We start from the raw sequence: 23,634 nt of genomic DNA, 5'->3' as shown, positions 1-23,634 counted from the left end.
TACGTAATGCATTTTCAATTTCATTTGCACTTATTGTTTTAGCACAAGTCTAAGGACAAGTACTAATCGTATAAGCTGAAAATAATTATTTAAATAAAACAAACGATTTAAAGTGGAAAAGCCGAAGCAAAAACCACGATCAGATTTTTTATTCTCTCCAATGATAAAACTTTCCGTTAACAAAAATATCTTTCCGATAACCAAACTTTCTGTCCGAATCTTTCCGCTTTCGTCTTAAGACTTAAAATAAAATGGTTTCTCTCCAATAAGAAGGAGAGAAAACATAGAAACAGAACGAGAGCACAAAGTAGCTCTGTTCAACTATCAAGAAACATCGAACGAGAGTTGATGAACTCTTCGTTCGATACAGTCCCGGCGAAAACCTACGGTTTTCCACCATCTATCGTCTTGCTGATCGTCTTATCTTTCGCCTTTTCTCGTCACAAACAAGATTACTCTTCTATTGGTAAAATACAAATCTTCTGCACCGGCCTCTTTAGCTGATTGGTTGCAGTCTGTATCATCACATTTCGAGCAAGTCCATCTTTTCCGGGTATCAACTTGATGATCCTTCCCATAGCCCACGCTGACGGCGGGAAATTCTCACTCTTAATAATGCACAGCTGACCTACCTGGACGTTGTGCTTCTCTCTTCTCCATTTCTTTCGCTCTAGTAATGTCACCAGATATTCCTCTTTCCATCTTACCCAAAAGTGAGTAAGCATTCTCTTTCGTTCTTTCCATAGTTGTACGCCATGTGTACTTGGTATCTCTCCCGTTATGAATGGTAGTGGAAGCACCAATGGCTCTCCCACCAGAAAATGTCCCGGCGTTAACGCCTGTAAATCATTCGGATCGTCACTGAGTGCCTGCAATGGCCTTGAGTTCAAAATTGCTTCTATTCCAGCAAGCAATGTCAACATATGCTCATAAGTCAGTACTTTCGCTCCGACCACTCTTGTTAAGTGAAATTTCATAGATTTCACTGCGGCCTCATAGATGCCACCTTGATGTGGCGCTGCTGGAGTCATAAATCTCCACTCTGTCCCTTTCGCACCAAGAAAGTCTATCGTCTCTTTCCCTTGCCAAACTTCTTTCGCTTTCTGTAGTTCTTTCGCAGCTCTAACGAACGTAGTGCCGTTGTCGCTGTACATTCTTTCGCATCTTCCCCTTCGGGCTATAAATCTTCCGTAGCAGGCAATGAATGCAGTTGATGTCAGACTTGACACAACGTCAATATGTATGGCTCTCGTTTTGAGACAAACAAAAATAGAGACCCAACATTTCTGTCTCGTTATCTGTTCTCCGACTCTGTCCAATGTTTTGATTTCAAATGGTCCCGCATAATCTACACCTGTGTGTAGAAATGCCTTTCCAGGAGTTACTCTTTCCTTTGGCAGATCCGCCATTAGCTGACTTTCGTAACGGTGGTTGAATCGAACACAAACCAAACACTTGTGTATGAACATTCTCAATTCGCTTCTTAATCTCGGAATCCAAAATCTCTCTCGTATGTGTTGCATCATGACCTGAACAGCCCCGTGCTTTGTTGCCTTGTGAGCACTGTCCATTATCAGCCATGCTAGTCGAGAACCAGTCGGTACTATAGCTGGATGTTTCTTTCCATATTCTATCTCAGATCTTTCCAGTCGCCCCCCAGCCCTCAGGATCAATTTATCTTCCAATACAGGCTTTAGAGCTTCTATCTTACTTCTCTCGTGCAAATTTTCTTCTTTCGGATGGCAGTTATTTCTTTCCCAAAATATCTTTCCTGTCCTCTCCGCAGCAGATATACTACCGCACCTTCTTTCTCTGACGATGTGAGTTGAATCGCCTTTCTTTCCAGCTTCGTCGCGTACCGCAACGAACGTCTTCGCCTCTTTCCGTACTTTCTCTCCCATTCTCTCGATTCTTTTACCTTCGCTTTTACTTTGTCTATGAAGCGAAAAACGTATGCAGTAACGTTAATTGCTTTCTCCAGTGTGCTCGTACATTCATGTATCGGAACAAACTTTCCAGTCTCTTTGATATTCATATATAACATGTCGTGAAACTTGATGAGAGTAAACACTTTCATCTCATCCCTCCCCCCATCTGAAAGATTTGGCACATACTTTTCAGATTTCCATTCGGAGTGAGGAAGTGATAGCCAGTCCGGTCCCTCCAGCCATAACTTGCTGTCGACCAGCGCAGATGGCTTCATTCCCCTGCTCAGCAGGTCTGCAGGATTGTCTTTCGTACCTACATGCTTCCATCTTTCGACTTTCGTATTTGTTTGAATCGACGAAACTCTGTTCGCGACATCGCATGGTGGTTTGCTAATCCAATGTAAAGCAACAGTCGAATCTGTCCAGAAGTTGTACTCTATGTCTTTCCATTGCATAATTTCTTTCACATTGACGAATAACCTTCCAAGCAACTCAGCTGCTGCTAGTTCAAGACGTGATATCGTGATTGTCTTTAATGGTGCTACACGCGTTTTTGATATAAGCAGTGCAGACTTGATCTTTCCATTCGGATATTCTGTCCTGACATAAATTACTGCCCCATAAGCTTTCTCAGACGCATCTGAGAACCCATGAACTTCTTTCCTTACATCTTTCGATGTACCTATCCATCCATCTTTCCATTTTAAATCTCTCCAAGAAAGTAATCTCTTTCCAAAAATCTTTCCATCTTTCCTGAATGTCTTTCGACAATTCATCATCCCAATCCTTCTTTCCTCGCCATATGTCTTGTATAAGAATTTTACCAAGAATCGTTACTGGCGATAAAAATCCATTTGCATCGTACAACCGTGCTACACAGCTAACTACTTTCCTCTTAGTCATTATATCCTCAGATATTGGTGTCTTTACTACAAATGTAAATTGATCTCTGTCGAGTAACCATTTCAATCCCAGAATCGACGCTTTGTCGTCTTCTTGGAATACAATCGAATTTTGCTCCTCATAGTTCATGTTTTCTATGAGAGCTCTGGAATTCGAACTCCAATTTCTTAGCTCGAAACCTGCACTCTTTAGTATAAGGTCAATCTCTTTCGATAACTTTATTGCTTCAACTTCAGAATCAGCACCTATGGCGCAGTCATCCATGTAGAAGTCTTCTTGAATTGCCTTCGCGGCTGTAGGAAATTTCAATTCCATATCTTTCGCACATTGCACCAAGGCTCTCACTGCATTGTGAGCCGATGATGCCATTCCATACGTGACTACCGTGAGCCAGTATTCTCTTAATCTTTCCTTTGGGCTTTCCCTCCAATAAATTCTTTGAAGGTCCCACTAACTTTCGCAATCTATACCATTCGGAACATCATCTTGATGTCCGCACTAATCGCAACTCTATGCCTTCTGAAACGCATTAGAATATTGTGCAGATCCATCTGTAGTTTCTCTCCTACCATCTGAACATCGTTCAACGATATTCCATTGGTTGTTTTACAGCTGGCGTCAAAGACCACTCGGAACTTCTTTGTGACACAATGGTGTGGAATGTGATAAATTGTTTGGTTATGACGCCTTTCAACAACAGGAGTCATATGACCAGATCTTTCATACTCTCTCATGAAGTCAACATACTTCTCTTTCAGCTCAGCATCTCTTTCCAACTTTCTTTCCAAGGCAAAAAACCTTCGCTTCGCTATGAGCTCGGTAGTGCCTATGTCTTTCCATGATTCCTTTAAAGGAATCGATACAACAAACTTTCCAGAACTGTCACGTCTATACGTGTTTTGGAAATTTTGTTCCACCAGCTCTTCTTCTTTCGATCTTGTGAACGAGGGTTTAATCTCGTCTAATAACCATAATCTCTTTAGTGCTTCATGTAACTGCTCGTTACTCAAAGCTATTGTATATATGTCTGTCCTAATTCTTTCCCAGAGAGAAGCTCTCCCTGCTGTCCTAAGACTATCTTTCCAAAAGTGGTTTTTAAACAAACCACACTATCTGTCCGTCTGTCCATCTTTCCAAACATGGCTGCTAGGAATTTGCATCCTAGCAGCAGGTCCACTGGACCCTCTTTCCAATAATCAGGATCGGCCAATGGCAGCTCTTGAGATGTATCGTTAACCATACATGTCAAGTTCTGTGCTGGCCTCCACTGATCTTCTTTCGGCAAAACCCAAAGTTCTCGCTCAACTGTCGTCTCTTTCGAAAACCATGGTCTAATCTTTAGTATGGTTTTATGTTTGATGTGAAGCGGCTAACCGCTAATCCCCATCGCTTTCCTTGATACCTGCTCTTTCGTTACCATTAATTTTTCCACCAATTGGCTATTCACCAGATTGGCCTGAGATGTACAACATGTCTTTTAAAATCTTTCCATGATGTCTTGCTGCCAGTATCGTCCGAATCGTCTTTCTGTCGTTCTTTTCTATCGCTCTCCATATTCTTTCGTTTCATAGCTTTCCCCATCGTATCTTTCCTGTCTTTCCGTACGATTTTACGGCGCTTCGCTGGCACACCATCTAGTCAGTCGGATTTTTGCTTTCGTCCGCTTGTCTGTCCACTTCTTTTCTTTCCTTGCTCCTGGACTCGGAGCACCATCAAGTCAGGGCATGTGGTACATGGACCTTGGAAGCACTCTATCGCTGAATGTCCGTTCTTTAGACAATTCGGACAGATATTTTTGTCCCTTACTAAGTTCTGTCTCGCTTGAAATGTCAATGCTTGGAACTCCGGGCAGTCCCAAAGCGGATGTGTCATTGAAAAACACGCTTGACAAAGCTTTCTGCGGCTATCGTCTGTGCGGCCAGCTCGTGATGACAATGGCCTTCTATCTTGCTGTCGCTCTGTCACTCTTTCCGGTTGTCTGTTCACTTGTCTTTCGACCTGCCTCAGGAAATCTCTCTTCTTTCGTAAGGGCGATCATGCGTTGTATTGCATGGATGGCCGCTGCTATCCATTCTGTCCAACTTTCCAATCTGTCCAACTTAACAATCTATCCAACCTTCCAATCTGTCCAACCTTCCAATCTGTCCAACTTAACAATCTATCCAACTTTCCAATCTATTCAACCTTCCAATCTATTCAATCTATCGAATCTGTCCAATCTATCGAATCTGTCCAATCTATCGAATCTGTTCAATCTATCGAATCTGTCCAATCTATCGAATCTGTCCAATCTGTCCAATCTATCGAATCTGTCCAATCTGTCGAATCTGTCCAATCTATCGAATCTGTCCAATCTATCCAATCTGTCCAATCTATCGAATCTGTCCAATCTATCGAATCTGTCCAATCTATCGAATCTTTCCAATCTATCGAATCTGTCCAATCTATCGAATCTTTCCAATCTATCGAATCTGTCCAATCTATCGAATCTTTCCAATCTATCGAATCTGTCCAATCTATCGAATCTGTCCAGTCTATCGAATCTTTCCAATCTATCGAATCTGTCCAATCTATCGAATCTGATTAAATAATCAAAACAGCATTAATACCTGAAAACCTGAAATTGTCTAATAAAAATAACAAAGATATTAAGGAGAATCGAACCAGAGAATGACGGCTCACTCAGCCCGGCTCAGCCCTACGTCCACGACTCATCCCTATTAACTGAGAGAGTCGCTCTTTGATTTCAGGCATGAGCACGTACTGAGGACTCACCAACTCCAACTCGACTCAATCCTGTTTGTAAAAATAAAATAAAAGTCAAAAATGAAATAATAATAAAAGAATATATGATTTGTGTGTGTTTGCTGTATTGTTGTTGTAGCCAAATTGGCTATTCTGTCCATCTGTCCACTAGCAAGTTTTCTTTCCAAGCTTATGGCAACTACACATAATTAAATGTTTTGAGTTCCTGCTTTTTCTTTCCAAGCTTATGGCAACTACACATAATTAAATGTTTTGAGTTCCTGCTTTTTCTTTCCATTTTTCTTTCCAAGCTTATGGCAACTACACATAATTAAATTTTTTGAGTTCCTGCTTTTTCTTTCCATTTGTTTTTGGCGACTCGCATTTATGCTTTGAGTCCCATTCTTTCGCTCTTTCCATCTTTCCCTATCATACTTTTAAATACCTTGATGCATCTTACCTCTATCCTAACATCTGTCCATTAAAGTCGTGCAATCGACAACTGAGATGCACTCTATCGACTTTCCCAACAATCTATCCAGAATAATCGAATGATATTAACATTCAAAATCTGAGTCTTATGTCATTTGAAAAAAATGGAAAAATAAATAAAAACAACTTTCCTTCAAAAATTGTATTTCAATAACAACAACAAAGGAAAACAAACCAAAAATCTATCCTTCTCTTTCCTACAAATTCATATTTTCTTTCCGTACCACAATAACCAGTATTTCTTTCCAACTTACCATAGCACATACATGCCTCTCTTTCCGATAGAAGATATATTTTCTTCTTTTTTTTCCAAAATATTTTTTCTGTCCAAACAACCATAGCTCACATGGTATAAAAAGAGAAGGTATGATCATTAGAAAAAACTCAGTATCGAGAACTGCCAAAACTTATGGCTACTTAATGTTTTGACAGCCCAGCAGATTGAAATTGTTGTTGTAAACAAATTTGTCTTGGAAATTGTTGTTGCTTTTGACTTTGCCAAATGCCAAACGTCAAAACCTTATTACCCCATTTTGTAAGATGGCGGCTCTAATGATCATACCTTGTCTTTTTATACCATGCATAGCACATACGTGCCTCTCTTTCCAATAGAAGATATATTTTTCTTCTTTTCTTTCCAAAACATTCTCTGTCCCATCAACAATACAACAAACAAAGAAAAAATTAATAGCATGATAGAATATTTTTTCGATAAAAATATTATTTTCTTTCCAAAACTTTGACACCCATTCTCTTGATATGAGTGCTTTTCTTTCCAAAATTTAAAATATTTTCTTTCTCAAATAATAATAAGAAATAAAATAAAAAAAATTATGTTTTTCCTTTCGTAAAATATTGAACTTAATTTCTTTCCGTCTTTCCTTTGAAAATTATGTCTTTCCCTTTCCGATGAACGAACCTGAGCAATATAGCAGATTTCGTTCCCTTTTTCTTTCCAAAAAATATACCTCTTTCTTTCCAAAAAATTCAACAGATTTCGCACACACATGCACATGTATCTCATCTAGAATGTTCTTTCCGAACAATACAAGAATTGTCTTTCCTACTTTCCGCTAACTCCGTTCTCGTCTCTCCCCCGTCATGGCACATAACAACCACGAGTATTTTCCTTGAGAAGAAAGAGAACATGATTCCAAACGGAAAAACTTTAAACCGCTCATGAAAAAAATCTGAAATTCCCTAACACACTACTATTCGTATCTCTCTCTTTCGACCTTGTAAAAAACTTTACTACTGTCCCTACAGCAACACAACACTCACGAAATAATTTTTTTTTTATATATGTGGACTGTATTTCTTATCTTGGTTTTTCTTTCCAAATTTTCTTTCTCTTTCGCTTTAAATTTTCTGTCGAGTCTTTCGTTTGATTTAATCTATCGACTTTGAGCTATCGTGTTTTTTTTAATATATTTGTTTTGTTCAAAAAGTTTGTATTAAAGTTTTTATTATTTTGTTCTAACTAAACTCCCCTGAACCGTTTGCGCGTCGCACTGCAAGTGGGGAAAATATTCCATTCATCGCTGCGCAACCGGTTCAGTACCTCTTTCCCCATGCACACTGTATGTATACATGTATGCAACTCTTTCCATAGAAACAACTGGGTTGCTTGAACTGTCACTGTGTTGCCTTTACCATGGTGGTTGATGGCATTCTTTCGTTCGCCTGTACGGCGTACTCTTTCGCTCTTGTAGGAATACAAGTAAATACAACTGATGTGTGTGTATTATATTTTTATCTCTCGAAGGAGAATAATAAAAAAGAAAAATGTGTGCATGTGTGCATGTGCGCTGTTGTCTTTCGTTTTCGTGCAGAAAAATGAAATGCCGTTGTGGCGCATGGTATAAAAAGACAAGGTATGATCATTAGAGCCGCCATCTTACAAAATGGGGTAATAAGGTTTTGACGTTTGGCATTTGGCAAAGTCAAAAGCAACAACAATTTCCAAGACGAATTTGTTTACAACAACAATTTCAATGGGCTGGGCTGTCAAAACCTTAAGTAGCCATAAGTTTTGACAGTTCTCGATACTGAGTTTTTTCTAATGATCATACCTTCTCTTTTTATACCATGGTTGTGGCGTATTCTTTCGTCTCTTGTAAGAGAATGGAATTTTGTGCATGTGTGCCGTTTTGGCGTATTCTCTCGTTTTGAGCAAAGGCAAAATAAGGTGCCGTTATTGCATATTCTCTCGCTTCTTTTGAGAAGAAATAAAACTAAAACAGAGTGTGTGTCGTTGTGGCATATTCTTTCGAGTAAGGGGAATACATTCAAAATGCCGCTATGGCATACTCTTTCGTTATAAATGGAATGATCTTACCATCTCTCCGTTTGTGCAGATTTGCTACAAACTCTATCCTTGCGTGTCTCAACATGCCGCTTCTTTCCGTCGCTCGATTTTTGCACTTATTTGCACAATCTTTCCCGCACTTTCGGATCTATCCGCACAATCTTTCGACATTCTTTCCACTTTCGCATGCCTGTGCTCTTTCCGCATAAAATTACCATAAACACGCACATCAAAACATACATATATATTCTTTCCGCGACACGCATGAACTTTGCACGGCGCTGGCGCTGGTTCAAATTTGTCTCGAATGACCAATGTTTTAGCACAAGTCTAAGGACAAGTACTAATCGTATGAGCTGAAAATAATTATTTAAATAAAACAAACGATTTAACGTGGAAAAGCCGAAGCAAAAACCACGATCAGATTTTTTATTCTCTCCAATGATAAAACTTTCCGTTAACAAAAATATCTTTCCGATAACCAAACTTTCTGTCCGAATCTTTCCGCTTTCGTCTTAAGACTTAAAATAAAATGGTTTCTCTCCAATAAGAAGGAGAGAAAACATAGAAACATAGAACGAGAGCACAAAGTAGCTCTGTTCAACAATCAAGAAACATCGAACGAGAGTTGATGAACTCTTCGTTCGATACACTTATATTCAAAACTCCAATACTTAATGGAGTTTCGGAATTAATTGTTTGTAAAGGATATCTCTTTGGAGAAGTATAATTTGATTGAAAATAAGCTGAAAAAACATTACAAATAGATGCAATATCGGAGTATGTGTCACCCATGTACTGCATTGTTTTTGGTAGGTAAACCATTACATTTTTTTTATTCTTTATGAAAGACCAGAAACTTTTACAATTATGCTTTAATTCTCTCTCTATTGAACATATACATATAATTGTTATAAAGAAACTTATTTAGAACATTGAATTCTCTATCCAATTGGGTATAGCTGAATTTAAGAAAAGAATTATCTAATGAATTTCGATATAGCTTATAAGCTTTGTTCTTTTTATTGCTAAGATTACATAACCTTTTATTGAACCATGGAGGTTTCGAATTACATTTAATAGACAATTTCGGCACGAATGTATTAATTTCACTTTTCAACAAGCCAGTAAAAAATTTGTATGAAACCGATAAATCAGAATAATTAAGCTGAGAATTCCAGTTAAATTGAGACATACAACTCATTATGCCCTGAATATTAGCCTTGTGGTACATTAATTTAAATTTATTAGAAAATTTATTTTTAAAATATTCAATATATTCAAAACAAATAGATAAAGCTTTATGATGTATTGAATTCGGAGCAATAGGAGAAATTGAATTACTAACGGAGATTTTTAACTCCTTATCAACCAGGCGCGGATCTAGAAATTTGGTTTGGGGGGGCTGGGGGTTGGGTCACAGAATTAAAAAAAAAATTACTTCCAAAATAATCAAAAAAATGGTCAAGTGCTCAAAATATATGCTAAATTTTAGCTAACATACAAAATTCTATCCAAATTCTTAGATCAAATGTATTTTCGAGAGGATTTTGTTTCGGAGCTTAAATTAAGCTAAATTTTTTACAATACATTTTTTTAGAAAAAAATTTTCAGCTGTCAAACATTTACCCTGCTCTGGGAGCCGGTTAAACTTTTATCTCCAGAGTATAAATTGTTTGCAGAAGGATTGATGTATTTTTTTTAATTTATAATCAAAATTGAAAATAAAGAAAGAAAATTGGGAAAGTAATGTCGACTTTTCACGAGTCAATTTTAGCCGCACGATGGCTTACAATAAAATCAGAATTTTGTTTTGTTAGTGTTTCGCAAATAAAAACAATGATCTGATCTGGTTCACGAGAAAAATAAAACACAGCCTAAAACTAAGACTTGACAAATATGTCCCGTTTTCGAAAAATTGATATTTAAAAAATATATATTTTTCTTAATGAATGTTATCTTTTTCGATGGCTACAGGTCGTATTTTGATTTTACTTTTATTAACAGAGTATTGGATATCAGAGAATAACATAAACAAAATCATGGATACTCTGCTTTCAAATTCTTTTCCAATAAATATAATAAAAACATTATTGAACCAATATTTTAATCCATTGGTTCAACCAAATTTAGTTACAAATACAACACAGTTTTCGTATAGAAGTTGTTTGTATATTCCTAATCTTTCGAATCGACTTCAAGATGCTCTTATTAAACAAGGATAATGTTCGTTTAGCTATCTAAATGTTTTAAGAAATTCACTTTTTTCAAATTTAAAAGGTGAATTTTCTAGAAATGATAAATCAAATATCGTACATAAAATAAAATGTTTAGGTGATGGAACAAACATTTGTCCATCAGTTTATGTAGGTACATCCATACGTATAGCCGGTCATAGGTAAGATATAAATAACATTCACAAAAAACTGCTCTAGCTTTACATTGTATAGATGAGGGAAATAGACCAGATTATAACAATGTAGATATCTTACAAACAGAAAAGAACTATAGTAAAAGAATGGTATTAGAAATGCTACATATTTTAGATACAGAGAATACTGTTAATAGGAGAACAGTAATATATATATACAATTTGCTTAAAGATAGTTATCTTAAAATTTACATTGATTATTTAAGTATTATGTTGGCACAAAAGGGGCCTAACGTTTTTACATTGTTTTTTTTTTTTTTTTTTTTAACTAAATTTACAGTTAATTGTCATTGTATTTGTTTAAAATTTTAATTCTGTTGGCAGCTTCTTAACAGCGCTGCCACCCTAAAGATAATTGAGCGCAGCATATTTTAGAAAGAAGCGCAGTAGATTGCGATATACCGCAGTAGATTTTAAAATACACAAAACATAATTCAAATCATAAAAATACATTTTATTTATGAATAAAAATAGAACTTAAAAATTAATTCAACAGTAAAAAAAAAACAAAAAAAAAATTTCTTAAACTAATTAAACAAAAAAATCACATTTCATTTTAAAAATTCTTATTTCTAGGTACTTAAAATAAAAAGAGATCACATTTTATTTATAAAATTACTTCATTATAAATTCGCCTTGTGCGAATTTAAATTTTTTATAGAATTCTATAATACCTGGCGAATCTGAGGGAGACCTACAATCCTCTTTCGGGTCTAATAGCTCTTTGGCTAAAATAATATTTTGAAGGGTATTGGTGTTGAGGCTGTTTCTTGTTTCAGTTTTTATCAAGTTTACCATCGAAAACTTCCTTTCAGCAGCTGCACTGCTATGCGGTAACGAGCATAGCAAAAGCATAAATTCTGCCAGCTTTTGACCAAAACTTTGTAATATCTTAAGGGTCATGGTATTTATTAATAAAATCGTTATTGCCTAATAGGAACCTCCACTGCATATTAAGAACTTCCACATTTTGAGATGAATGTGGAAATTCTTCAAAAATTGGTAAGATGGACATTAAACTACCATTAGCTATTTGGCTTACATCTAAATACTTTAATAATTGCAATTTTTTATTATTAAAATTAAAGCGTTTCTTTATTTGGTTACATAGTTCTTTATAAAATTCCAATAAATTATTTTTAATATCGAATAATTCATCTTCAGCAAATTCATTTAAGTTTTTATTGATATGCTGTTGTAACTGAATGCCAAAGTAAATATCGGACAGTGGCATATATAGTGCTGAATCTTCAAAATTAACATCTACGTTTATTTCATCAAGCCTTATAAAATTTTTAAGAATTTCTAGGAACAAATCCTGCATCACTTGATTAAGCAAATGAATTTGGGTGAACTCGCTTTGGAAAAGTTTATTGCTTTTATTCATTAAATTTAAAATATAAGATAAGAAAAGAAGATATAATTTATTTTTTGAGTTCATTAAAAAATTAGATATGTTAACTGTTGAATTTTGATTTTCAAAAGCCTCTAAATTAAAATAATGCTGTAACCCTTGCCACTGCTCCAATAGTCGGTTAATAACACTTTCTAATGAGAGCCAACGAGTGGCAGATAAACCCAAAATGTTGTTGGTTTTCAAATCAAAAGCTTCCTGGAACTGTTTGTATGCACCAATACGTTTTGGGCTATGTGCAAAATAATTATAAATAGCTTTTATTATTTTTTCAAGGTAATCTGGAAATTTCTTGAATGCTGCCGATGCACATAGATGCAGGGAATGGCAGGTGCATCCAAGAAAAAAAAGGTTTTTATTTATTTGTAAAAATTTTGCTTTTACCCCAGAAATATTACCGGACATGACGGATGCGTTATCCGTCGCTAGTCCGATTATATTTGTTAGAGCAATATTTTTTTCTTCAAAAATTGATTTTAAACTGGAAAATATTTCCTGGGAATCTGAATGTTGCAGTTCTAACAACGCAAAGAAATGGTCAGTCATTTTGTTTGTTACAATATTAAAAAAACGAGTTACTAAAACTAAACACTTTGTTGAAGAGACATCTGTCGTCTCATCAATAATAATTGAAAACTTATTATTTTTTAGATGTTCGACAATTAATGATTGGGAAAAGGGTCCAATTATGTTATTAATCATTGACGTAGCTTTTGTTCTTCCACACTTAATCGTTTTAGCGATTGATGAATCTGGGCAGACATTGCTAATTAAAGATGGAAGAGCATCCATGTTTGAAATGGATAAATTACGCTTAATACAAAACATTACGCACATTAGTTCTGCTTTAATTTTTGATATATCAGAATCGCAAGTATTTGCATGTTGAAATAAACTAGGAATGGACATCATTTGACTTTCATTTTTTTGTTTAGTAACATGTCTCTCAGAAACATGGTGCCTTTCAAGGTTTTTCTTATTATTTTCGAGAGACTTGAAACAAATTTTGCAAAAACAACTTTCGTTGACGCACTGCAGCCACGAATAATGTACTTCCCATGAAGTTTTGTATTTTTGTTTGTATTTTTTTTGGCTTGATGCCTCATCTTCACTGGGGCCAGCTTCTGTTGTACTTGGATTTCCATTATTATTTGATTCTGTTGTTATATTTTCTGTTCTATTTGTTGTTTTATTTTTATGAGTATTTGTTGTTTTACTTGTTTCTGTTGTTGAACTTATTTCTGTTGTTATATTTGTTTCTATTGTTCTATTTGTTTCTGCTTGTATATTACTTGATGAATCATTGCTTTTGCTACTGCTAAACAAAAATATATTAATTAAAGATTAAATAAATTAAGGGGGGCTGCAACAATACCTTGGTTTCTTCGATCTAATTATAAATTTGTCCATTTTCAAAATATTAGACCACAACCAAACACAATCAAACCAAAAACAAATGGATGACATGTGTCAACTGTCAACCTAATGGCAGTTTAATCTTTTTAGCCGGTAGCCGCAAGCTGAAGTTATCTGAATTTTTCAATGAATGCATTCAGGGTGAATGTATAAGGTTGAGTACCTATTTAAAATTTTGAATGGACGCATCCACAACAATTCAAAATAGGTAATTTTTATTTTTAGTGAATGTATTCAGAGTGAGTGAAGGTGGTTGAGTATTAAAATTTTGAATGGACGTGTTTACAACAAACTTTGGTTAGGTGTTATTAAATTTTATAAAAGAGGAGTAGATTCGTTTTACTGCGCAGTAGATTTTCATTTAGACAAAAACGCAGTAGATCTACTGCTAAAGGAGTAAGGTGGCAGCCCTGCTTCTTAACTCAGGTTGTTCAGGTCCAGTTGTCCTTGTGAAGGTTGGATTAGGGAGAGGTGAGGCTTTCAGCCACGATAGTGAGCTGACCCAGGATCAGCGTAGAAGGGAATGTTCTCTTCGTCGTTGGTTGGTATCAAATCCTCATCCAAAAGTTCCTTAGCTTCTAAGTACCGCTGGTTAGGATGTCTTGGCTGGTTCATGATTCTTCCTATTATTGGGTTAGGGTGGTTGGTCAGGTTCTGTAGGTATCTTCTGCTTGATGGGATAAGGTATTTGTCGAGTTTTATAATTTTGTACAGATCCTTAAGATCTTCCTCTCCAGTATTGCTAACTTGTTTAGATGGGATTTTGTCACCGTGAACCAGATAGGAAAACAGTAGGTGATGATAGGCCTGATGAGCTGCTTGTACAGGAGAAGCTTTGTCTTTTGGCTGAGTCCGTTTCTTTTCCGCATAAGCGGATGAATGCGATGAAAGGCGAAATTGGCTTTTTTCAAAACGGCTGCTGCTTGAGGGTTAAATTGGTTCTTCTCATCGAATTGTATTCCCAGATATTTGACGTTATTTTTTGCTGAAATTTTTGTTCCATCGGGAAGGCTTATCTTGATGTTCCTGCAGTTCCTGGCTGAGCGTATTCTAGGATTTCCTGGGGTGGCTGGTCGTCTAAAGCATATCAGTTCAGATTTGGCTGTGTTGATTTTGAAGCCCCAGCGCTTATAAAACTCGTAAAGTCGTCTTATGTGGGCTTCCACTTTCCTTGCGGCTAATATGGGTGACTTCGACTTCGCGTACGTGAGAGAGTCGTCTGCAAACAAGAGATTCTGAGCTAATTCTGGTTGGGGCTGATCGGATGTGTAAATACTGAAGAGGAATGGTCCTAGTTTCGATCCTTGTGCAACTCCGGCATTGATTGTCCACATTGTTGATTGGCTGTTTCCTAATTGTACAAAGAACGATCTGGAATGAAGAAAGCTGTAAATAATTTTCATTAGTGAAATTGGAAATCTCAGCTGGAAGAGTTTGTGAATAAGTCCTTGTATCCAGACACTGTCAAATGCTTTTTCTATGTCGAGAAAACATCCGACAGTGACTTGGTTTCCGTTTAGGGAGGCGGCAACATCGTGTTGGAGTTTTAGGAGTGGATGGAGTGTAGAGTGTTTTTCCCGGAATCCAAACTGCATATCTGGCACTATGCAGTTGTCGCTGCAAAAAGATTTCAGCCGCCTTAGTATAAGCTCCTCGAGTATCTTGCTCATATTGCTTAGAAGTAAAATGGGCCTATATCCAGAGACGTCCTTGTTGTTTTCCTTCTTTGGTATGGCCACGACTTTAGTTTTTTTTCCATTTGCTGGGAAAGTAGCAATTGACAACACAGTTGTTTAAGATAATTGCCAGGAAAATTATCGCTGAATGAGGTGCTCTTTTAAGAATAAAATTAGAGATGTTATCTGGTCCTGTTGACTTCTTTTGATGGCTCCTTTGTAGAATTTCCTTTATTTCATCTGGGTTGGTAAGCTCGGAGTTGTCTGAGGGGTCGCTGGCAAGATTGTTGTCGCTGAATTGCCTGGTCTCAGTGATTGTTTGGGCGCGTTGCACTGAAGTGTTGACTTCTTCTAAAAACTCATGGTCCAGAGGCGGGTTCGGTTTGAAGTGATTTTCAAAGTAGTCGGCAAACGCTTTTGCTTTATCTTCGCTAGATGTAACTTCGCCATTAGGTGTTGTGATGATTACTGGCATAGGAGGCTTCTTTCCGATAACATTGTTATTAATTAAGCATACGTAACGAAATATTGGAAGATTAATTCTTTGATGCCGATCCTTTTGGTTCCCCCAATGTTTCGAATCCAGTGACAATACAAACTTGGCCCTACAAAATTTGTATGAAGCTTTTATCGTGCTATCCTAAAACTGTAATAATTTTAATTCAACTTGAATAGTAATGCCGACTTTTCACGAGTCGATTTTAACCGCACGATATCTCGGTCGACTAGGATTTTTCTATGGGGATTGTTACTTTAGTCGCCTGCGACTTACGTTCACACGGGTCGTAAAACTTCGCCGCACAGCAAAAATCGACTCGTGAAAACTCCTCATAACTTAATTTTAATAAACTATGATCTCATTGATTCTAAAATTACTTTAAAAATAATGTACCTACTATTTTTTTTTCTATTTATGTGATTTTATCTTTAAGCCTGGTACGCTGTTCGCGCTAAATTTTAGACGAGATAAAATTCCCATACAAGTTATCGATAATTTGTATGGGATCCATTTTAGCTCTGATAAAATTTTTCGATAATTTTATTTTAGCGCGAGCTGAGTACCAGGCTTTAGGAAAGAGTTTAGTTGTGAAGTCAATAACCCATAGTAATATACCTACCTATGTTCCCTCTAGTTGGAGAGAAGTTAAAGTAATCTTCATTCCCAAAGCTGGTAAGCCATCCCACACGGAACCTAAAGACTTCAGGCCGATTAGCCTATCTTCCTTTCTTTTAAAGACCTTAGAAAGACTAATTGAAACGCACATTCGGTTTAAACTCGACGACAATGTTCTCTCACAGGCCCAACATGCATATATGAAGGGCAAATCTGTTGAGACACCATTACATGAAGTTGTGGGTACGATTGAGCATTCAATCCACCACAAGGAATTCACTCTGGGAGCATTCCTAGATATTGAAGGAGCCTTCAACAATGTTGAAAATGCAGCCATACGGCAAGCCCTGGACACCAGTGGTGTCGATTCAAATCTGTCAAACTGGATTGATTCGATGCTTCAAACTAGACTTGTAAATGCAGAAATGGGTAGCAGCAAGCTGAAGGTAAGAACTTGTAGGGGCACTCTACAAGGAGGAGTCCTGTCACCCCTACTCTGGCTCTTAGTTGTTAACAGATCTTAACCAAGCTTAGCCAAAACGGTGTAAAAGTTGTGGCTTATGCCGACGACATTATCATCATGGCCTCGGGAAAATTTGTTCCGACCCTGCGAGATTTTCTTCAAACAGCCCTTAACAAGCTCAACAACTGGGCCACAGGCTGCGGTCTCAATGTAAACCCACTTAAAACAGAACTAGTATTATTTACTAGGAAAAGAAATATCCCAAATATTAACCCTCCCACAATAAATGGGACTCCTCTCACCATTACTGGTAAAGCTAAATATCTTGGGTTGATAATCGATAGAAAACTTAATTGGAAAGAAAATATAAAAGAACGTGAAAAGAAAGCCTCTATTGCCTTTTACACCTGTAGTAGAATTTTTGGTAAAAAATGGGGGCCCAATCCCAAAACGATTCATTGGATGTATACAGCCATTATAAGGCCAATTCTGACGTATGCATGCCTGGTCTGGTGGCCAGCCCTAGATAAAACAGTCAACCTTAAAACTATGACCAAAATTCAGAGACTCGCGTGTATAGGTACCACTAGTGCCATGAGAACTACACCCACATCAGCCCTAGAAACATTCCTTTCACTTGCCCCGATCGACCTTTTTACAAAAGAATCGGCGACCATAAGGGCCCTTCGTTTGAAGGAGGGCAAGAACTGGAAAGGGGGCCACTTGGGTCATAAAATAATAATGAACTATGTTGCAAGTAACATTCAAACTGACTATACTCTTCCATTCAATGATTTCAACCCAGTAGCGCTGACAGACTTCCCAACGAGGGAACTCTGGGAGTCAAACAGGGTCATTATTACAGATCATGTCTCGGTTTTCACTGACGGGTCTAAAACAGACCTAGGCGTAGGGTCAGGCATCTTTTCAGATAACCCTCCCATAAACAAATCACTGAAACTCCCTGACTTCTGTAGTGTTTTTCAAGCGGAAGTTTTTGCAGTTTGCGAAACAGCTAACATACTCTCCGCACTCAATTTAAAGAACAAAAATATTGATATCTTTATAGACAGCCAGGCAGCAATTAAAGCCATTTCCTCTATTGTCACGAAGTCTAAACTAGTTGACCAATGTCGTAATACACTAAGGTCCCTAAACATAACGAACATAGTTACCCTTCGATGGGTCCCAGGACATCGTGATATACAGGGGAATGAAAGGGCAGATGAATTGGCCAAAACAGGATCAACACTTGATCCGTGCCAAACCGTTCCATGGGTGCTTATGCCAATGGAGCACGAAAAAAGCAGAATAAAGCAAAGCTTCTTTAACTCTGCAAACGACAGATGGTCAGCTCTTGAAACCTGTCGTGTTTCAAGAAATCCGTGGCCGACCATTTCTAAAACAAAACTGAAACCATACTTAAGCTAAGCAGGCCTCAGTTGTCCCTATTGATTGGTATCCTTACAGGTCACAACTCAATGGGAACCCACATGAGTAGAATGGGTATTGTCTCATCAGACTTATGTAGAGGGTGTCAAGACGAAGAGGCGGAGGAGGGCTCATACCACTACTTTTGTGAATGCCCCAGTTTAGCAAAACAAGGAAAACAACTCTCGGAGATTACTTCTTCGATGAGTTAGATGACGTCTCGTCCTTGCCACTGAAAAACATAATGAAATTTATCCAAATTTCAGGATGGTTCAGGGACGCCCCTAACACTAACACTAATTCCAACACCTAATTCTCAATAAACCCTTCCCTTACCCATCCTCACTCCTGCCCACCCTAACCCTGGGGATCACAATGGATTCATCGAGATCCGAGTGGGATAACTCGACTTGTCGGATTATCACCCCGTTCAACCTAACCTAACCTAATCTACCTACCCGAATTTAGCGAAACCTCGGTTTTAACAAAAAATAAAACATACATTTCATTTCCAAATTAAAAAAGTTCTATCATTTTATAGGTGAACTGCTTCTAAAGCAATTGCTTAGAAGTTAGATGTAGGTATGTTATTTTACCATTGATCGAGTTTTGCTAAACTTGGGTTATTACCAAGAGCCAATGTGATTTTAAAAAGTTAATAAAAAAACGTTAGTTATTTGAAATCTATTTGTCGTATGTCGTAAACAAGTGTCGAATAAAACTTTGCTTATTTTTGTCGTTTGTGTCATCAATTTGTCGTATGTGTTTGGCTAACAAATAGTTTCTGTGAATACGTAACATACGACATCGGCATATTGGAGAAAATTGACTATTATTCGTTTCTGGATTGGAATATTGAAATAATTCTAACATAATTCAATTGACAAATATTTTCTGTATATGTCATGATATTTTTTTTTTAAAATTCACGGTACAGTTTTCGAGAAAAGAAAATCTGAACTTTAAATTTTTAAATGTATGCCAACATAAGCCACATGATTTAAAGCATGCATGTCAAACTTGCGGCCCACAACGAGTAACTTTGCGGCCCTCGACATTTTTAATAATTTTGAGCTTAAGACCTGGTATGGTATACAGATCCAAATTAAATTTTGGGCCCCATGCAAATTATCAGATAACTTTTAGCTGGGCTTAATTTTTTCGACAGTTTGTATGGAAGCTAAAATGTATTTTATTATGAGTTTGTTTTGAACAATTAAAATTCGAAACATGCTAAAATACTCATAAATAGTTAATTGGCGCAGTCGAAAAAAAGTGCTAGTGCGTGGAAAATAAATCGGACAAAGTTCACTATTCGGAAAAAGGAAAAAAAAGTAAAAATAATTTATAATGAAAAACAACTTTTCTATTAGAAGCAATAACGTGTTCAAAATTCTTCCTTTGAGACAAAAACAAACTTAATAGAATAAAACTTTAAATAACTCAAATAAAACGATACTTTTTTAGCTATATTTCCACCTATGCTCCCTCCATTTTGGAATCAAATAAAAAAAAAATATTAAAAACATAAACTGAAAAGGCATTAACAAAAAAAAAAAAGTTAATAAAGAGACAAAAAACAACAAATGAATTCAAACTTCCTAATCAACATGAACATAGACCAAATCAAACATTGGAGAAAAAATTCCCACTGAATATTTTGCAGAATAATTTTAAAACCAATGTGGTTGCTCTCGATAAACGCCTAGAATCTAATAAAGAAATTAGCATCGGACAAATTTTTAACAACGAAGTGATCACTGATGTTGAAGAATGCAGAAATAACGAAGATGTTGTTATTGCATCAACTTCAGGGCAGAATGATAACAATGATGTTATATCAACTGACCCAACCATCCACAGTGCCCCTGAGGATGAAGCACTTCACATGTTTATCACTGAGAGGCCCATAAATCTGTTCAAAAACCAAGTTTATTTATCATGCGGTCCCGAAGAAAGATTGACATTCGGGATAGTACACAAAAAAAAGATTCAAAATTACATTCAATTAGATAAAAGTAGAATCGATTTACTGAATATTATGAAACAACTTCTTTCAAGTAAAGGTTTTAGCTATTTGTTATGAAATTTATAACTGAACTATAAAAAAAAAGTTTCATATGTGTTTGTTTATTTTTATGTTAATTGTTGTGTAAAGCTAATTGCGTTGTTATTGACTTTTTAAGCTGTTGCAGTTTTTATTTTTTCGTTGTTGAGAAAATATTATGTTTTGTTTAAATTAAAATAAGATGTTTGAAATAAAAAAAATTTATAATTCTCTAAATCAATCAAAGAAAAATAAAGAAATCACAAATATCGAATAATATTAATCGAACTTTCAAATAATAATAGAACTATAACAAATATTTCTGTAAATTTATGTTTTTGGGGACCAAAAACAATTGGGTTGGGGAGGTGTTATATAATAGATAGGATCCACATTCTTACCAGCTCTCCAAAAACAATTATATTCACACTCGCGGATTTTGCACAAACAAAGACCACTGTGTGTTCATTTTCAAGCTTGTACATTTTCTCCAACTGCATCTTCTGCAAAGACTGAGTAAATTACTGATAACATTGGCTTAGCCCCAATTTCTGCAAAGAATGAGTTGGGGAGCAATAAATGAAGAACATCAAATTGGCTTAGCAACTAAGCGACGCCGAAAATGTAAGTGGAGCTTTTAATCTCTATGTTGGTTTCGTTTTCTTGTTTTCGTTGTTAGTAAGCTAGTAGTCTTCTTATGTTCCAACCAGCGAAGCGCGCGGTCAAGATTACAATCAATTATTATCTATGTTCTTTAAATGTTAAAACCTTTGTAAACTTATATTAAAACAAAACATGCAATAATAAAAATTGAACTATGAATAATTGTAAACTTATATTATAAGAAATTAACATGAAATAAAATTGTTAATAGTATTAAAGTAATACTTGAAGTTGTTTTTAATAAAAAAGGACTCATGAATAGTTAATTATATGAACGATATCATAAGTTTTTTCAGTCAGATTTGAGAAATTTAAAACCGCTATATAAAATCGCTTGCAAATTTCCCACAACCTTCCGATGCAAGCAGCATTTTTATTATTAAGAGAAATAAGATCCAGCCTAACTTACACCTTGACCTGGTGAAAAAAATGGAAGTAAAGAAGAGATTGTATCAGGAAGAAAACATTAATGTTACTATTCTTCTTATTTTTATAAATCTGTTTTATACAAATTCTAGATTTACTTTTTTTTGCGGCCCATAAAAATTTAGATCTCGCTGTTTTGGTCCCTAGTAACCATTGAGTTTGACATGGCTTATTCAAAGGTATTTGTTAACACTTAAACAAAACCCACAAACAAGCCAATCTGACCGTCCCTGAAAAGTAATTCTCCACATTCATGTTGAACTGACACAAAAATCTGAAGTGTTGCTTTTCAAGTTTATTTAAATCTGCACCTAATTTTCAAACCACGAAAATTAGGACTTGCGGACATGCGATTTTTGAAGTGAAAACTTCTTAAGTATCGTAGTGATTTGAAACAAGATGAAACGAAAACGCGACACGACTTCAACTTGTTATAACTTTTTTGTTTTAATAGATAGATGAATGAAATTTGTACTGTAGATAGGTAATTAAATAAATTATAATTGTATTTCAATAAATGTCATATTCAAAATTCAGAGATAACTGTAAAAAGATGTTTTTTTCCAACACACGTTATATCTTTTGATCTAGTGCACATACAAATTTGATTTAACTTTAATACGCATGCTGATAACATAACCTTTTTGTATTTGATGTATCACACATAACGTTACGTGCTCTACAAGTTACACAATCTTAAATTGAAAAAAAATTAAAAATACCTCAAAACACCTGTGGAGATCTGTAAGTTGGCGATGACCAGCTACCAGTGTAGGAAGTACCGTAATCTCAGTCTGGAAATTCGACATGGTTGACTTTTAAAAATTCTAACTTCTCTTGAAGACATCTTTGAAATAAGATTTATACATACATACAAGGTGAAACAATAAGCTTTCATAAATTGATAAAAAAGTCAATAAAACGCCTTATAGTCTTGTTTGATTTTAAATTTTTTTATTTATTGATGACGCGTTTCGGCTAAACAGCCATCCTCGTATCACAATCGACTTTGATTTAATTTTAAACAAAAGCTTTTACAATTTCAAGCTTTAAAAAGAACAAACAAAAATTATATAAAAAAAGCTTTTAACATTACATAATTTCAAAGCAAAAGAAAGTTACATAAATAATGAAAACAAAAAACAGCTGGCTTATTTACAAATTTTCAATAATGATGAGTCAGCAAAGCCACAGTTGTCGTTCAGCGCTACGTTATGTAGTTTGTTTATGTAGATCGACTCCCAAACATTTAATTGCCTAAAGCCCTGCACTTCTTTCAATAATTTTATGTTATCGGTCATCACTCCGTGTGGTTTTTGGTTTCTTCTTCCTCTCCCCATTGCACTGTTCTCTTGGTGTACATGCTTCGCGAAAGCTGTTTTTTCAGTTTTGTTTTGGACATCTAGTTGATGGTCTCTAAACCTCTTCTTGATAGAGCGAGAGGTTTGTCCTATATAAACTGCATTACATCCGCTGCATTCTAGCTTATATATACCAGCTGTTTTTTGTTTTCATTATTTATGTAACTTTCTTTTGCTTTGAAATTATGTAATGTTAAAAGCTTTTTTTATATAATTTTTGTTTGTTCTTTTTAAAGCTTGAAATTGTAAAAGCTTTTGTTTAAAATTAAATCAAAGTCGATTGTGATACGAGGATGGCTGTTTAGCCGAAACGCGTCATCAATAAATAAAAAAATTTTAAATCAAACAAGACTATAAGGCGTTTTATAGACTTTTTTATCAATTTATTAACAGTCTTGTTGGCCGAACTTCTTTAATTTAATAATAAGCTTTCATGGTATAAAAATTGATTTAATAGCATGAGAACATAAACATAAATGTTTTTTTGCTTTTTGGATGAAATTTCATCGAGTTTAAAAAATTCTAGCTCTTTTTGTAGATGTCTCATAGACCTGATCGATATATATATATTGAGCTAAGACAATAAACTTTCAGATGATATAAAATTTATATAGGTTATCATATAAAAACATGGATTTGAAGGTGATACATAGAATAAAAATAGGTAGATTTTTTCTATTTTTTTTTTGCAAGAAAAATGATTTTTTAAGGTTTCACTTCTACCACGTGCGAATTGCACACATGATTTTTTTTTTAATTTTTGACATAAGTTATAAAATATCCAAGCAAAGATAGAAACTAAAAAATTAGCACTTA

At 35.6% G+C, this 23,634-nt stretch overlaps 2 protein-coding genes across 5 annotated transcripts in view; both read right to left on the bottom strand.

The window, feature by feature from the left end:
- LOC129905979 (ATP-binding cassette sub-family G member 4) overlaps nucleotides 1-23,634 on the bottom strand; it is a 212,316-nt gene that overhangs the window by 114,329 nt on the left and 74,353 nt on the right. The window lies entirely within an intron of this gene.
- Nucleotides 11,587-13,699, bottom strand: LOC129905980 (zinc finger MYM-type protein 6-like). 2 transcript variants are annotated; one of them, XM_055981614.1, is made up of 2 exons: nucleotides 13,597-13,699; nucleotides 11,587-13,536 (listed from the first exon to the last, which is right to left on the bottom strand). In XM_055981614.1, exons 1-2 carry the CDS (start codon nucleotides 13,686-13,688, stop codon nucleotides 11,700-11,702), a joined length of 1,929 nt encoding a protein of 642 aa, XP_055837589.1. In that variant the 5' UTR covers nucleotides 13,689-13,699; the 3' UTR covers nucleotides 11,587-11,699. The 2 variants fall into 2 exon arrangements, with proteins under 2 accessions (XP_055837589.1, XP_055837587.1); XM_055981612.1 differs by having other exon boundaries at nucleotides 11,587-13,539; nucleotides 13,597-13,688.

This window comes from Episyrphus balteatus, chromosome 1 (genome assembly GCF_945859705.1).
Source record: "Episyrphus balteatus chromosome 1, idEpiBalt1.1, whole genome shotgun sequence".
Taxonomy (NCBI): domain Eukaryota; kingdom Metazoa; phylum Arthropoda; class Insecta; order Diptera; family Syrphidae; genus Episyrphus; species Episyrphus balteatus.
This window is presented reverse-complemented; position numbering and strand designations above follow the sequence as displayed.

Excerpts from the sequence above, each read along its gene's own strand:
- LOC129905980 (XM_055981612.1), bottom strand. The coding sequence starts at position 13,688 with ATGTCATCCATTTGTTTTTGGTTTGATTGTGTTTGGTTGTGGTCTAAT. Across the intron at positions 13,540-13,596 it reads ATTAGATCGAAGAAACCAAG|CAGTAGCAAAAGCAATGATT; the intron begins GTATTGTTGCAG and ends ATTTTTGTTTAG.